The following is a 17,637-nucleotide window of genomic DNA, read 5'->3' on the forward strand; positions in this document are numbered from 1 at the left end:
TTTATTATACGTTACTTTGATGACGTCAGCAGACTGTTCCAGTACATTAATCCAGTTTTCCCTACATATATGTAGGGTGCTCTCTCACAGAGGGATAATGCAGCTTCTGGGAGTTAATATTATGATACATGGAGGTTTGCTGTTATGTGCCCTCCCCTCTAAAAGCCGTGCCGCCTCCCGGTGTTGCGCCTCTGCGCGCTCCTTTACGGTAGTGGTACTGATGCGGGATGAGTCAGGCTATATGATGCTGCTGCCATTTCATCAGCAGCGAAAGCCTCCAAAGCCCGAGCAAACACAGAAATGATACCGCGGGATTTCCCTCTCACAGCCTCGTAGACATCCTCTCAGCTCGGGGGCTCGAAACCGAGAACAGAGGCCTGCTCGCAGTTTATTCGCGGCTCCTAGCGAAAGCGCAAGATCCGTTTTTTCTGGTTGCACCTGCACTTGGATGCGTTTTCTCCTTTCAGCGCTCGATCGGGCCTGAGATTAAGGAGGAAGTCAGCCCTGAGTCCTCCGGGGCCTGCCGCTCACCAGCCTCTGTGATCCAGCTTCCACACAAACATCGAGGCTTCGCCGCTTTTGGGTTGTTTTTGCGGCTCCCTGAGCATCGATCCCCCGGACTAGCCTGTGTCATGGAGCCCTCAGCAGCCTGAACAGCGTGACAAGAGCGACCATTCTGTCCCGAAGCACTTCACTGCTGATCCAAGTAGGCTGTTTTCCTCTACTGTTTAATCTCCGTGTCTTTGTGGTGTCGCGATAAAAGCGATGGCTAATTAAAAATGACACACCGTAATGACTATTTCCAGGCCTTTAGATTCCTTTGCATGGATGTGATTTAAATTCCCAATAGCAGGAAAAGTCGCATTTGGACGAAAACATCGTTGATAAACAACATCAAATCGATGATAAGTCGTGATTTTGCGCACAAACTCACCTCAAACACGGATAAATGTACGCAAATAAATAAATGAAGCAGTGAGATCAATAACAACCCCCCACCCCCCCACGCATGTAATCATGTCAGTCTGAACCGCAGCCATCTGTAAATGCTGGATATGTGAAACCCTGCGTGTCGTGTCGGACCCACGAGCTGCCCATCCCGGCGCGAGAGCCCATCAGGCTGCTATTCAGCAGGGATTCAGCCTCTAATGTTTGCATACCTCCCGAGCTACGCAACCTGACTCCACAGAGACGCGCATGGGGTGATGGGAGGCCGCGTGCCCGCCTGATGGCCTGGCCTGGTCGGGAACAGCTGTAGTGTGAGGATCTGTAGGAGACAGGGCTGCTGTACAGAGAGCAACATAGCGTATGTTATCAAATCCCTCAAGTCACAAATTTCAAGAGACGTTTTGCCTCTTCAAAGAGAAAACACAGAGCTGAATGGAATAAAGAAACATAGTTCAAAACTGAATTACTATTTCAGTTTACATTTTTCTGCAAACCCTTAAAGATCTGATATACTTAATATCGTATACCATGTGCAGAATATGCATGAGTAAATATATACCTGTTCAACTGGCACATTAACAAGAATATCTAACCAGCCAATCACATGGCAGCAGCTCAGTGCATTCAGGCATGTAGACGTGGCCAAGACGACCGGCCGAAGGTCAGACTGAGCATCAGAAAGAGAAAGAAAGGTGAATTAAGGGACTTTGAGCATGGTGGTGTTGTTGGTGCCTGATGTTTGAGTATTTCAGAAACTGCTGGGATTTTCCCACACAGCCGTCTTTAGGGTTTACAGAGCAGTGGCAGTTCTCTGCGTGAAAATGCCTCGGTGATGCCAGAGGTCAGAGGAGAATGATCAGAATGCTCAAATAACCACTCGTTGCAAGCAGAAAAGCTTCTCTGAATGATCTACAGCAGCAGAAGACCACACTGGATGTCACTCCTTCCAGCTAAGAGCAGGAAACTGAGGCTGAAATTCACACAGTCACCCAAACAACAGAAGACGGGGACAATAGAAGATTGAAAAGATGTTCCCTGCTCTGTGTCTTCATTTGTGCTTTGACATTCAGATAATAGGGTCAGAATTTGGTGCAAACAACATGAAAGCATGGATCCATCACAGCTTGGATCACCAGTTTTGGATGATGGAGATGTAATGGTGTGCTGGATATTTTCTTGGCACACTTTGGTCCCCTTAGTACTCAGATTGTTACATTAATATATTTATTATATTATTTTAAGACATGCTTTAACATGTCAGCACCTGTTTAGAGTGGTATTTGTTATTGTGGAGCTATCAGAATCGATTTTAGATCGAAGAATTATTTTGTATGAGAAGTGGCATGGAGCAAAAAGCAGATAATTACATTTGAAAGGTAGAGGAGTAAAAATAAAGTCACACGAACTATTGGAAACATTGGGCCCATTTCAAAACTCCATCTATAACTGAAGAACTTAAATATAGTTAGTTACCTGTGACTGGTTTAATTATAGCAGCAAGAAAAATCAGTCCAATCAAAGCAGTTGGTTATATCCCCCCCCCAAAAAAAGCAGGCTTTGATTAAATCAACATTTGATGCCATCAAGTGACTAAAGAAGCGTGAGAGGATTCCTTCTTATACCCTGTGGTGTTAATCATATCACACAGTAAAGCTGGTTGCAGGCATGTGAGCCAATGATCAGTCAAAGGTAGCAACAGTAGCTAACAACATCAACAGTATTGATATTGTTAGCTTATGTTTCTCTTTGTTTATTCCTGCTCTGTCCACTCTGCTGTTCCTCATTTAATCTTATCTCATCTGCTCATTACTTCTCACTCAGTGCTGCAGAAATAAGCCCTAAAGCCCAGAAACATGTTTCAGAGCCTGTAATTTTAATGCAAATGTTTACAATCCTTTTGAGTTTGTTCTTATTAACCATGGAAAGTGAAAAGTACTAGGTTATAACACGAAAAGTCTACAAATGAACAATAAAAAAGCACCAGTGGACTGTTGAAGACGTCATGTTAAACAGTGCTGTTGACGCTGAAGTCATTTTACTTTCTGCGCTTGGATTCACGCTTCAAAAATTACAGCTGTGTCAGTTTGTGAAGATAATCCTGCAGAATAAGACTTGTAAATATCACAACCTTTTATTAATTTTAGTTATTATTTCTTGTGATTATCCCAAAAAAATCCCATTGACTTTTCATCAAGGAAGCCCGGGTAATTCTAAGTACCAGACTGGTCTGCAAAAAACCCTCCAAAACTCATTATTTTGTCACCCTGTGGGAGCTTGGACACGGCTGCTCAGAGAACAGGAAGTGAAAGGTCAAATGGTAGCATTTGGTTTGCAAAGAAACAACCACGCTTAAACCAAGAAGAACAGTAAGACGTGCACTAAATCTAATCTTGTTTGTTGATTCCTCTTTTCCCTCTCCACCTCCCTCCCTCTCTCCCTCCCTCTTTCTCTCTCTCTCTCATGTTTGTGCACTAACAGCTCGTACCACAGCAAGCAGACCAACACTTACAAACGCACCGGGGAGAGCTGCAGACCAAGCCAAGTCATGGAGGCAATATGGCTCTATCAGTTCCGGCTGATCGTCATTGGGGACTCCACGGTGGGCAAGTCATGTCTGATCCGGCGGTTCACGGAGGGTCGCTTCGCCCAAGTGTCCGACCCGACCGTCGGGGTGGACTTCTTCTCCCGCCTGGTGGAGATCGAGCCGGGCAAGAGGATCAAGCTGCAGATCTGGGACACCGCTGGTCAGGAGCGCTTCAGGTAAGTGTGTGTCTGGAGCTTTACAACGAGTCTGCCTTTAATGTGGTGTTATTTCCTTTAGATCTTTATGGAAATATTATTTAAATTTACTGGAGGTGACGCATGGTAATTTAAGCTATTTGTTTAGCAGGAGAGGATGCATTTATATTCAGCAGAAATAGTGACATGTGTACAGGGTGTGTCAGGAGCTATCAGTGTTATAAAGTGGTAATTAAGAACCATGTAAGCGCTCAGAACTAGACAAACACAGCCTGGATGTCTCAGAACGTGAACTGCCGGCAATAATTTGCACAGGGAAAGCAGGCATTCAAATGAGCTCCAGGGTCATGTGCTCAGAGAAAACAACCAGAGCGTTTGTTTCTAAGAAGTAAACAGTTGCAGGTGCTCCTAAAACCTGACAGTCGTCATTTTGGTGCTACAGGCGACTCTGAAGTGAAGTGAACTGCCTTTACATTAACAGAGAGAAGAAGGTCTCAGTTGCTTCAGATGGTGTATTTATATGGTCATAGTCAGATTACACAAACCTGACTATGGTGTGTAATATGGTGTAATAAAGGTGTAATAAAGGAGGAAGAACAAAAAGTAGTTTAGTAGTTAACACTCAGGTCCCACAGTGCTGCCTACTACTTCCAGAGGTACAATCACATACAGAAATGCAAACAGTGACTGCTGTGGAAGTGTCCCACTTTCATGGCAGATTTAAACTTTTGTAATGAATCTGCAGTTCTTGTCGTGTCCTGGTGTCCCCTCCTCAGTTCCCACTGCCTGTTGTGGTCATTTGTTTCCAGAAAAACACATTTGTCGATTTCTTTTTTACATTCCCACACGTCCAATAGTTTCGTCAATCCCCTTCCAGGAATTTGCTGACAACTGTGAGGCCGCTGTTGTTATTCTTTCACTGATAAGTTCAAAAACTGTGACGAGAAAATATCCAGAAATGCACAGGAGGAATCAACAGGACTGAACAGGCCCATCGCGGTAGTTGCAAACTGCTTAACTGTACTTTGCTGCGTATTTCCAGAGAGTTGGATGCCAGTGTAGGGGTTTGCGGTTATGACCTAGATTTAACACCAAAGTATTAAACCTCTCTCACACTGATTAAGATAGGGGATTTATTTTTTAGCTAATGAAAGAGTTAAACACGCATTTTATTAAATGGTAGTCTTTGAAATGCCAAGTATGTCATGTAAAATGTACATGTAAAAATATGTAACTGATTAGGAAGCCAGCGTTTAATATGCATCCTGCGATTAAAGCTACTTTTGGGTGCCCCTTATTCAACACAGCAGGTGAGATTTTCATGCTGAATGTCCTTCCCGACACAAGCCCAAAGTGATGGAGTCTCCTACCAGAACTGAACCAGGGAGCTTTTGGTTATTAGGTCAATTTATAAACAAGTATGCCCTTATTTATTTTATTTAAGGAATCAAGCGATCAGCAAGTCTGTTGTAGCTGAAATGTGATGACTAATTTAAACTTTTATTTCAGTCATTTTAATTTACTCATTTTATTAAAATCTTTATATTTTTAAGTGTTTTTATTTCTCATGCACACTGAAGTTTTCTAGTGTTCATTTGAACTGTCATATCAGCTTTCAAATATCTGCGTGCCAAGCTAATTGATCAAAATGTTAATTTAATATGTTAGATTAAAGATATTTCTCCATCAGAACAGAACCTACAGTACATGGAGAATAAAGAAGGGTAATGGATAGCTATAATAATGTATGCCTCATAGTGGGAAAGCACTTTCACACATGCACGCACACACACAGCACAGCTCATCATCCTAACAGAGGAGGACGGGTCTCACCTGTCACCATGATGAAAATCTCTATGGCAACCGCAGCAAGTCCCTCCGAAAACGAAGGATGTCTCAGACCTTTTTCAGCCCGAACACCACGAGGCATTATCCTCGAAATAAATCTGTGATCCAGTGACTTTTCTTAGAAGCACTTCACACAGATAAGTAGCACCTCACTTCACTTCTCAGATGATTTCCTTTGAATTTATGTATCATGAAATCATTTTTTACTTTCTTATGCTAGCAATCAGATTTTCTCAGCCCAGTTACTCATCTTTCAACTTAGGATATTAAAAAAGTTTAAAATCATGGAGGAGCTGGCAGCAGTGAAAGCGACAACAACAGGGAGTGATTTGTTAATGGGGGTAAGTCCATGCTTAGATAGGCTTGGGCTGCAATGGGATAACTGGCAGGTGTTATGATCAATAGCTCTGCAAATCTGGGAAAAATGTCAGACATTTGAGTTGGGTGCAAGATAAAGTGACTGAAATTAACCTACAACTGAATACAGCACTGAATAAAAAATAGTTTGTTACACTTTTGATGGGGGAGGAGACTGAACATGGTGACATAGGCTGCCACACAGCTGTCAGGTGGCTCACACAGCTGTGAGCAAAGACTGTGGAAACTGAGAGCAGAATTTCAAGAGTTTGTTGAGAAGAAGAAAGTCAAAGATATCCTAGAGCTCAAATGCTGAATGGAAAGACTAAAGACCTAAAAACCAAACTGTAAGCGCATATTTGCAGATGAAATGCTCACGACAAGGTTGCAGCTTCTTTAAAGCTAGTTGGAAAACAACATTTTTATTCACATGCCAACAGTGAAGATGCTTCACGTTCTCATTGAAGAAGTTTTATAAATCGAGCTATAGATCCTCTCTCAGTGATGTTTTCCCTCAAAGATCCAACTCAGATATTGAACCTGACTTTAATGCACTTGTTGAAGCCTGTCGATTGGTAGACCCACAAAACCCCTATACAGGAAGTTGATTTCGGCACTCTGATAAAGAAAAGTTTCATCCCGGATCCTATGAGTCTTTCCCAGTAGATAATGCAGGGTTCTTCAGCTGATGTGGATGAAGGGACTCGTCCAGCCTGACTGCCTTGAACAAGCAGGTGTCTTCCCTTCTTGCCCTGGTATGAAAAAACTCAAGTAGCCTTGCAGGTTGAATTTATCAGGACTTTCCTTTGAGTCTTGGCAAAGGAAAAGCACACACAAAAAGAGAATAATCAAATCGCATGAATTCTACCTATTTAATTAACCCACTCTAAGCTAATGTTCATGTTGTTGTTATCTTTGGGGGAAGAGAGGTTGGTGGTGAGATGGGCACTTCCAGCACTGAAGATGTGCTTAGTGCTCTGTTAATGGTAATAATCAGGAATGCAGGATTCCTTGATAAGTCCAACATCTTCACAGAGGAAACCTTGAAAGTCTTGAGAATCTGCAATCCACTTGGAAAACGATTAAAGTCCAAATCCTTCACAGAATTTTAATCCAACATGGCAATGATGATGATGATGAGCAGAAATAAAGCCAAATCCAAGTCCAATCTCTAAGTCCAGTCCACTGTAGCACCTCTGCTGGAATTTCCAACGGTGAACTTCTGGAACTGCTCATCTCGCAGGGCGCCAGAGACTGACCCAGAACGCCTCCTGGCATCCCAGTTTATACTTTGTCATGTGCTCACTCACTCCAACTCCCTCTGTAATATCTAGTCAACCAATCAGGTGTTTACATAAGATTCACTGATCTTCAGCCCCACCTTATCACTCACTCTTTATCTCTCTCTTTAAGTATGGAAAATTTCATTACATTGGAACAAGTCACCCACATGATCCCACACACATACTGTACTTACTAATGGTGTATTAATCAGCTGATAATAACACTCAGTGGAATAATCATTTACTCCTCTTCCACTCACATTTTCTAATAACTATCGCTGGTTTAGTGATTTCTTTAGCCTTTTATAGCACTATGTATCTGCCAAACATTTATAAATTCAGTAGGTACAAAGAGGCTTGAGGCCGAAAACTATGAACAGCGAAGATGGACAGATGAACTGTTTCCTTTGTTTTCCCCTTTAATTGTTGGTAATAACAGAAATAGAGGATATTATCAGCCTAATAATTTATCTTACATGCAGCAAACAAGAATTAAACATAAATTTGTTCATTTGTCACTTGTTTGTCTGATTATCGTGTATGTGCTGGAGCTGCAGTGGCACAGACTGCATCCAGATAATCCTTCAGTTATTACACTATGGTTGACTAAAGTAGCTGTTTTAGGAAAATATTTAAAAGCCACTATTTTGGGAACTTGTGACGCAGCAGTTCTCACTCATTTTAATCCACCACACAGTCCTCTGTTCACTTCTTCTCCAGCAGCGATGCAGATCTCTTAGTCATTGTTGTTTCATCTGCGTGGTTCTTGCTTCTAAAAATACATATAAACTATGTGTGTGTCCGATCAAATGAATCACTCTCCGGCTCAGGTTTTTCTGCTATCCACTCCTCCTCTCTTACTGTCTCCTCTCTGTCAGCAACTCCTCCCTTCTTCCTCTTTCAAGACACGTCTCTCTTTCCGTCTAATTGTCCTTCCAGTTATATTTATATTCGCATGCACTCTGTGAGGAAGAGAGAGAGACGTCATGAGGCAGTTGATGTGTCCCTGCGTGCATGCAGGTTGTCACATCTCGTCAAAATCTAGCAGCACTTTTCCTTCCTGTCAGATTGCGTAGAGGAGTTACAGTTATATAAACCTACACCACAAATCCAGTTTCCACTTGGTATTAAAATGATACCCTAATGACACCTCCATCTTCCTCTGCGTTCACACCTCCTTTCTTTAGGTTCATCTGTTTTATTACTTATATGGCTAATTTTTCTATTCATCCTGAACATATAATGGGTATGTTTATTTTTAAAATCAAGAGAAAAAATGTATAAAGTGCAGGGTGTTTGTGATGTACGAGCTGCGTGTCTGGCTAACCAGCTCAACTGCTACATCAAAGACTTTTAATGTTTTTTGAGTTAGATTAAAAATCACTGCAGGAATAATGTGTAATTAATGTATTTCACTCAGTAATTCTGGATTTTTAGCGGTTCACTGTATTATTATACAATCCAAACTAAGGACAGTGTTACCCAGGATGAGTTATCCAATAAGTCTTGTCTGTTATTTGGTTTTTTTTCTGTTGAAACTTTTTAATAAAAATAGTTTAAGAATATATTCATCCTTTAGTTGCTTACACAGACCTGGAGATTCCCCGACCGGCTGTGAGTTGTTGTTGGAGGTTGTTTTGCAGGTACAGTAGTGTGAAATTGGTATGTAGTGCTGCACCGAAAATCCTCCTTGCAACTGCTTTGGTCACCACCCGATTGCTGTTGTTGCCTGTAGTTTGCAGACTCACAATCTATTAAAAAATTACATACATTTGTTGCACTAAGAAAGTTAAATGCATTTGTCTTTGTTTTTATTTTCAAACAACATTTAAAAACATTTCACTATATACAAAACTGAATCTACCGTCTGTCAAATCATATGATAGTTACAATTTAATAGTTTGTCTAGCTTGTAAGGACCATATATCTCTAAATAAATAGCTTTTAATGGGCTCAAAAATATACCTTTACCTATATTCAAAAGATATTTTGAATACATTTATAACATTAAAAAATAACAGCTGAATTAAAAGGCTGAAGCATTCTGTGACAAATGTAATTATCAATATTTACAAAGGCATTTAAAAATGAATACAAAATGAAGGTGATGTATTACAAAACAGCTGGTTATACTTTGTAAATGAGATCAACCAGAAGATTTCTTTTGAATGTTATTCTGAAAGTGCTGGCTGAACCTGCATTGGTTACTTGCCTGTTTTATTAAATGGTAAATGGCCTGTATTTGTATAGCGCTTTACTAGTCCCTATGGACCCCAAAGCGCTTTACACATTCAGTCATCCAAACATTCACACACTGGTGATTGCAAGCTACATTGTAGCCACAGCCGCACTGACAGAGGCGAGGCTGCCAGACACTGGTGCCACCGGGCCCTCTGACCACCACCAGTAGGCAACGGGTGTCTTGCCCAAGGACAGAACCACCAAGACTGTCGTAGCTGGGGCTTGAACCAGCAACTTTCCGATTACAAGGCGAACTGCCAACTCTTGAGCCACGATCGCCCCTATTATTTATCAAACCAGATTTGATGTCTCCTCTCCATCATCAAGGCTTTGTGAATGTAATAAATATAGTTATTAAGACTATTTCCCATTATACTCTTAACTCCTCTGTATCACACATGTGATCAAAATGGTTAGTAAGAGAAAACTTATTTGTTAAAGTGATACATTATAAATGGCTTGTTTGCATGCTAATGCTAGCTCTGTTTCCACACAAAGCAGATTGTAACTGCTCTAAGAATTCCTGTCACTTTCCTGTCGAAGACCAGAGGTTTATACACAATATGCATCTGCAAACAAGCAACTGTAAGCTGCTGGTCTCCTAGCTTGCTGAGCTCAAGCCATTGTATATGAGAAACAGACAAAAAACACTGGACCATATAGATTTCAGTGAGCTGTATTCAAATGACTACAATAGCTTGACTGCAAGCAGAGTTAATCCTGCTTCCAGAGATGATTACCAGCTTCAACCACAAGATAGCAGTGATTTTAAGATTGGATACAGTTGAATACAAGACTTACGAGAAAACACTGTTTGAGATGAAATAGAAATTGCATTGACTTTGTTACATTTTTATTTATTTGTAAATTTCGCTGGACAAGCAGAACTTGCTTTGCTTGACCAACAGAACTCAGTCGATTTATTGTCTTTGTGAACTTCATACATGTTCTTTGCTAACAGAAGCTATATCCACTGGCCACTGCTTTATCTGTTTAACTTCATATAATCAAATTCTTGTGCGTTTATTATAGTTGGTGAAATAACTGCATGTAGTATTAATGTTAAATGCTTCCCTCTATTTTATGTCCTTTCCAGGTCTATTACCAGGGCTTACTACCGTAACTCTGTGGGTGGGCTTCTCCTCTTTGATATCACCAATCGCCGATCTTTCCAGAATGTCCATGACTGGCTGGAGGAGGCTCGTAGTCATGTCCAGCCACATAGCATCGTATTCCTATTGGTGGGCCACAAGTGTGATCTGGAGGCACAGCGCCAGGTGTGTACACTGTAAAGTAGATTAAAACTGGATTAAAACAAGCACTTTCCCCTGTTGTGAAAGGTTACGCACGATGCAATTCAACGAAGTCACAGTTTTAAAAATAACTATTTTGTTCACATTTATTTATTTATTTATTTTTGTTTGCACGTATTTTGTTCAGAGGCACAGTTTACTATCTTGGGGCAGTGGGCAGACAGAAATAAAAATATATCCCCACTGAAAATTAGACAGCATGACACTGGAAAATGCTCAGCATAAGACCACGTCTACATTAATATCCCACCATCGTAAGAGCAGGATTAAAATGAAATTATGCAACATTTCCTGTATTAGCCACTTACCCCTATCTTGATCTGCTCACTTTCAGAACTTTGTGTTAGAGGGCTCATTTACCAGCTTTTCAGTTGCCATCATAAATTGGTCAATAATGCTTCAGCTTTATTTTGTAATAGTACTGAACAGTCATTATCTGTGGGTGTGGAATCAGGCCTATGTCAGCAGAATAACACACTTCAGAGTAATGTAGAAGCAGTATAGTTTGATCCTCTCTCTCTCTTTGATCTTTGGAATGAAATAGATGATACATGTAAAATTAAAAATTTAAACTGTTCTGTGCAGGTTTGCTCAACTCAACTTCAAAGCACTGAGCTAAAAAATTGGGTTAGGAAAATGCAATAGCAGTGCGCTGAAGTTCAAGGAGTGTTTTAGCCTCTTATTGGTTTGGGATTTTTAGTTGTGCTCAGTTATCTTGGGGCATATCACAATATGATACATAATAATGTTTTGATGCGGAAAAATGCAATTGAACTACCAACCAAAACACTATTACTTTATACTTCAAGCATAAACTAGGCTTAATTGGTTCACTTAAATTGTACTTTGTGTGCGAATGGCAGTCCAATCCAAAACAAACTACAGCTTGTCTTCTTAGTCCTTGCACTTCCTGATAAGACCACTTGTTGTTGAATTTTTGCTGTGGCACTCAAACGTGTTTTACAGCCACTACAGGAGATAGCGTCATTAACTCACTTAACTCATTTGATCTTGTAGGTGACCCGCCAAGAAGCAGAGAAACTGGCTGGGGCATATGGGATGCGCTATGTTGAGACGTCAGCCCGTGACGCCATCAATGTGGAACACGCCTTCACTGAGCTGACCAGAGACATCTTCGCCCTGGTTCGGTCTGGTGACATCACCATCCAGGAGGGCTGGGAGGGTGTGAAGAGTGGGTTTGTGCCCAACGTGGTTCACTCATCCGAGGAAGTGACCAAGAGTGACCGCCGCTGTCTCTGTTGATCTGGGAAGACTGAAGATAGGGGAGTGAAGTGGATCAGAGAGGGGTAGCTGACGGACTGAGGTGTCAGCCCTCTGACTGAAAACTGGTGGTAACCCTCGTTGTTCTTTCTTAGAAAAGACACAGAAAGGGATGTCTGGCATATTTTAACAAAAAGGTTGGTAGATCGTGGAGAAGAACACCTTGAATGTGGGTGTAAGACTAAAAATGGTTGCGCCCATCAATGATGCTCATTTGAGGGCTCCCATGATTGAATTCCCTTTTCTTTTGTTCCTTTCCTGAATAAACCTCCCTTGCAAAAGCCTTAGAAAGATGATCCATTTCATGTTTCTTCTTCCGTTTAAGTCTTCGGTCACCTCTCTGCACCCTAGCCTTCTCCTCTCAATATGCAATTACACGATCACACTGAAAGCTATCACTCCTACGTTAGTGTCCAACATCTTTTTCTGCATTTTCAGTGTAGTGTACTTCAGCCTCATTCGTTATTTCTGTTGTGTTAGCATCTACAGTACTGTGCCAAAATCTTGAGTCAGCCTAATGTTTTAAATATTGTGTTTGGAAAATGGGAAATAGTTGCAATAATGTACTAAAATGTGCAAACACACAATGCCAAGACTGTCCCACTCTGCTTCAGTTATGTTAAGGTCTGTGCTCTGGGGAGGCCAGTCTGTGACTGATATTGCTCCACTGTGTGCTTTTCTATCCGGGCATATTTGTACTGCATAGGAAATGCTTTTGGGATCATTGTCATGCTGAAAAAAGCTGTTCCCCATCAGATGCTTTCCAGATGATATTGAGTGGTGGATCATAGCATCTATTTTGACAAAATCTCCAACACCACTGGCTGAAATGCAGCCCCAAACCATGGCAGAGCCTCCATCGTGTTTTACAGATGGCTGTTGGCACTCACTGTTGTACTTCTCTACTGATGTCCATTGTACATGTGAGAATTTGAACCAAAAATGTGAAATTTGGATTCAATGGTCCGTAGTTCGGTGGCTTAACAACAACCCCCCCACCCCCGAAAGACCTTCAGAAAGGCTGCACAACTATTGCTCGAGACCACATAAAAAAATTACAAGAAAATCTGGCTCCATGAAAGCAAAATATAGAGAAATGAGAGGCGACTCAAGGTTTCTGCACATTACTGTATCTCCAGTTTCAACCATCAAAGCTCAGTGGAGACGTCCTGGAGGTCCTAAATATATCAAATGTGATTTTGTTGCTATTTTATTTAACTTTGAAGCAGTTTAGGCCTCCTGTAAGCCCAATGACATTGACTACATGGTTACATCCACTATCATTTTGCTAAACACCATACAAGAAAAGTCAACGTGTACAGCTGTCTAACCCAGGTGGACTCTTGTAAAAATTCCTGATGGTTTACCTTTCAACGAGACTTGTTAAGGTGGATTAACAGGAGAGAAATGGAGCCAAAAAGCACCTTAGTAACCAAGTTCGTCTTAAATGTGGTACCATTTGGGACATTTAAACAGGGAAAACAAGCGACCTAGGAAAAAGAAACATACACTGGAAAGAGATGCATTGAGGGGAAACTTGATAAACGGACTCCACAAAAGAACCACATTACCCACAAAGCAAGACGAGACAAAATGAACTGAAGCTTCAGATACAGGGGATACTAATTTTTTTTTCTGAGCAAGTAGTATACAAGTTTTTTAATGTGTGTGGGTAAGTGTATCATATCTAACTTTTGTTTTTAATTTAACACAAAGCTTCAAGTGGATGTTACTGCCATGATTACTTGAGTTATACTATTTATAAGATGGCCATGAAGGTAGATTTAAAACAAAGGTGAACATTTGAGATCTGAAATGACTATATTTCAAACAGTCTGAATTTGAATGTGGATATATAATCATTAAAATGCTGTTAAAATATGTTTATGTGTGACCTAGAGGTTTAAGAAAGCGAAATTTTAGCCACATTTAGCCCAATTTTACTATAATTTTGACCTTGATCCAAAATTCAGTATTTGTGGGATACTTGAATGATTAAATCACAGTTGTCTGCCTTATGTTATATTTATTTTTACGGGATACTTTTATTAAATTTCTTTTAAAGGCTTAAATAATAAATAATTACATCATCATTAAGACCAGAGGTACAGCTACTTTGCCATGAATGGAAATACTGGTAGACAGACCTAACCACAATAACAAATTATTATTTATGCACATTTCTTTTACAACTTAAGCAAGAAGTAAGATGTTAACGTTTTGCACAGAGACTAGCTAATTGCTAAGCTAAGCTAACAGCTGCTAGCCTCATCGGTCCTTTGACTGAACATATTCTGCAAAAAACCCGATTGCTTTTAAAGTAATTTTACTCTTAAATCAATATTATTATTTTACACTATTACAGTTTTTTTTTTAAATACCAGACGACAAACAAAAACAGTCAGTAGTTAGGAAAATCAGCAGGCAACTTTCTTGCCATTTATATGACATGTTCTGCAGATATCAGCACTGGACTAAATATAATACTCTGCTTACCCTGACCTACATACCCACACCAGTCACTTTGTTAGGTACACTTCAAATACCCGTTAATGAAAATATTTAACCAGCCAATTTTGTGGCAACAATGCAATGCATTTTAGGTGTGTAGACATGGTCAAGACAACCTGCTGAAGTTTAAACTGAGTGTCTTAATAAAAAAAGATATCTGATTCCAACACAGGGTTGGAGTTACATGTTAGACTGCCTTTAGTGTGCACTATCAGAATGGGGGAGAAAATTAATTTGAGTGACTTTGAACATGGCATGGTTGTTGGTGCCATGTAGACCATCTGATTATTTCTGTTGCTCTACTGGGTTTATAGAGAATGATGAGAAAAAGAGAAAATATCCAGTGAGCTTGAGTGAAAATGCCTTGTTGATGTCTGAGCTCAGAGGAAAATGGACAGACTGCTTTGAGATCACAGTAATTCAACAGTAAACCACCTAGCACAACCAAAGTATGCAGAAGACCATCTCTAAATGATCAATATGGAGTACAGCAGCAGAAGACCACACTGGCTGCCATTTTTGTAGACTAAGAACAGTAAGATGAGGTTACAATTCACACAGGCAAAGTCAGATGATAGAAAATTCGAAAACTGCTACCTGGTCTGATGAGATTTGGTTGGTAGGGTCCCAATTTGCCATAAACGACATGAAAGCATGGATCCACCCTGCCTTGTTTTAACAGTTCAGGCTGGTCATGTGTAACGGTGTGGCGGATATTTTCTTGGCAAACTATGGGCCCTTCAATATAAATAGAGCATACTAGGGGTGATGGAAAACCACAGCCCACCTGAATACTGTTGCTGACCACGTCCATCCCTTTATGACCACAGTGTACCATCTTCTGATGGCTGCTTCCAACAGGATAACACACCATGTGACAAAGATCAGATCATCTCAAAGTGGTTTCTTGACCATTACAATGAGTTCACTGCACTCAAATAGCCTTCATAGTCTCCAGATTTCAGTCCGACAGAGCACCTTTGGGATGGAACAGGAGATTCTCATCATGAATTTGCAGACGACAAATCTGCAGCAACTGTGTGACGCTGTCATGTTAATATGAACCAGAATCTCAGAGCACCTTGTTGAATCTATGCCCCGAAGAATTAAAACTAGCAAGGTGTACCCAATAAAGTGGCTGGTGAGTGTATATGAGTGTAATTAAAGCCATTTTAAACATGGAGAAGGAACATAGACGGTTATAGGGTTCTTAGCAATTAAATGTACCTTAAAATACTCATCTAAAGCACCTGGATTGTTTGGTGTACATGTAGATATCTATATATCATTTTGAAAAATTTCCATGTTTTTTCTTTCCTCTCTGTCTCTTCTGTGTAACTGGGATGCTGCTGTAGATGTAGGAAACTTACGGTTTGATTAAATGTTTTACTCTGGTCTGTTAACCAGATATACATTCCTGCTATGATCACAGCACTGATTATTCTTTTTCTTTTGTTTTTTAAATGAATGAGCATTACAGTCCTCTGTTGGCCAGTGAGGATAAGGATATGTCTTCATTTTCTCACATTGTATGCCTTCTTTTTAAGTGTTTCCAAAGAGTTTTGTGTCTGTCATTTTATTTTTACACGAATGTACCAGTAGGGGGGATTTTACACTGAGTTGTCCTATTAGAGTAATAATTTCAAGTCAAAGCAAAACACTCCTCTGAAAGCTTTGAAAAGTGATGTACATGTTTTGAGAGTTTATGAGAAACTATTCTAATTATAATAACCCATTTCCACAGCTATACACACTGCATTATTCCTCATTGAAGCGAGTGAAATGCTGTCGCCAGACAGAAAAGATCGATCTTCAGAAAAGTCCTTACAGGAATAATAAAAAAGCCTGAGCTCTCTCTCCTTGAGGTCCTCCTGTTTTTGAAATGTTTGATCTCACAACTGCTTTAAGAAGTGTTTCTTTCCTCTGCCTTGCTGTATCATTAGGGATGGGAATCGAGAACCGGTTCTTGTAGAAAACTGGTTCCCAGTAGTCCAAGTTCTTTCTATCGTTCCCACATATTGGTTCTTTCTCTTCTACTAAGAGAAAGATCTTAGAGATGTGTGTCCTCATTAGGGATTTGTGTTGGTATGTGGGGCCTACTCTTATGTTATTACATCATCATTAAGACCTTTAGTCTCTACAGAGTAAAGGCCCTTTTACATCGGACACGCATGCACTGCGCCAAAATTAGTGCTGCACTGTCCGCTGTGGTTTGCTTGTATGTATTTTTTTGTGGAGGCTCTGCGTGTACTATGCGCCCGCTACTTGTCATTTCAAAACATGTATCGCTCTGACTTTGTATCCTCTACGAGAGTTTGTGTTGTATTATGCTCAAAGTTCCCAAGTGGATTTCATTGAGTCGACAGTTTAGAAGGTTTGTGTGGGTTACAGTCGGTGCAGTCTCCTGTGTGTGCTGCTCCTCCTCATGGGCGCCAAAAGCTTTGTCAGCAGATGCTGTCTAGCTTTTAGACCGGCGTGGCTGGAGAGACAGAGTACAGGTTTTCATCTACTTCCACATAAAGAAGAGCATAAAGTCTGCAGGTTGCAGCTCCAGCACAGTTTGTCTTATACTCTCACGATGATTTTCATGAAGGCCACAAGATGAAACATATCAGTCAGTTAAATAAATGATATATAATACAAATGTTGCTGGACTTTACTGAATAATGTCTGATAGCTTGGGAGCCAAAAAGAGTCCAAGCTTTGTGAAAATTGCCAAAGGAAAAAAAAACACCATAAATTTTGGACTTTTAGCTATGTTTTCCTCAGTTTTGCACTTCTTATTGACATTAAGAAGAAAAACACTATTCTGTTAAATAACAGAAAACATCCCATTTTTTACACAAATTATTTTGCAAAATAAAATAAATATCCAATTTTGTAGTTATAGGGACAAGTCTGGATAAGAGCTGCCTGCGCTTTTTCTACAATTAAGCCAAGAGTGGCACTGACTTTTACTACAGCAGCGTTATAGCTTTAACGTGTGGAACAACTGTGGTGCATTTTTGAAGCTGTGCACATTTTTCTTAAGAAGCTTCATGCTGTTCACAATCAGTTTTATAAATGGATGGTTTATTATATTTAATGTACAGCTGAACTTCTTCCCAGCAAACTTA

At 40.3% G+C, this 17,637-nt stretch overlaps 1 protein-coding gene across 2 annotated transcripts; it reads left to right on the plus strand.

The window, feature by feature from the left end:
- Positions 1 to 227: 227 nt before the first annotated feature.
- On the plus strand, positions 228 to 12,297 carry LOC116316858 (ras-related protein Rab-39B). Of its 2 annotated transcripts, none has more exons than XM_031735505.2 (4): positions 228 to 706; positions 3,427 to 3,708; positions 10,513 to 10,693; positions 11,747 to 12,297. In XM_031735505.2, the coding sequence occupies exons 2-4, from the start codon at positions 3,494 to 3,496 to the stop codon at positions 11,990 to 11,992; spliced, it is 642 nt and encodes a 213-aa protein (XP_031591365.1). In that variant the 5' UTR covers positions 228 to 706; positions 3,427 to 3,493; the 3' UTR covers positions 11,993 to 12,297. The 2 variants fall into 2 exon arrangements, with proteins under 2 accessions (XP_031591365.1, XP_039465988.1); XM_039610054.1 differs by lacking the exon at positions 228 to 706 and adding an exon at positions 1,605 to 1,640.
- The last annotated feature ends 5,340 nt before the right edge of the window (positions 12,298 to 17,637 follow it).

Source organism: Oreochromis aureus, linkage group 3 (genome assembly GCF_013358895.1).
Source record: "Oreochromis aureus strain Israel breed Guangdong linkage group 3, ZZ_aureus, whole genome shotgun sequence".
Classification (NCBI taxonomy): Eukaryota; Metazoa; Chordata; class Actinopteri; order Cichliformes; family Cichlidae; genus Oreochromis; species Oreochromis aureus.

Excerpts from the sequence above, each read along its gene's own strand:
- LOC116316858 (XM_031735505.2), top strand. The coding sequence starts at position 3,494 with ATGGAGGCAATATGGCTCTATCAGTTCCGGCTGATCGTCATTGGGGAC. Across the intron at positions 3,709-10,512 it reads GCTGGTCAGGAGCGCTTCAG|GTCTATTACCAGGGCTTACT; the intron begins GTAAGTGTGTGT and ends TGTCCTTTCCAG. Across the intron at positions 10,694-11,746 it reads ATCTGGAGGCACAGCGCCAG|GTGACCCGCCAAGAAGCAGA; the intron begins GTGTGTACACTG and ends TTGATCTTGTAG.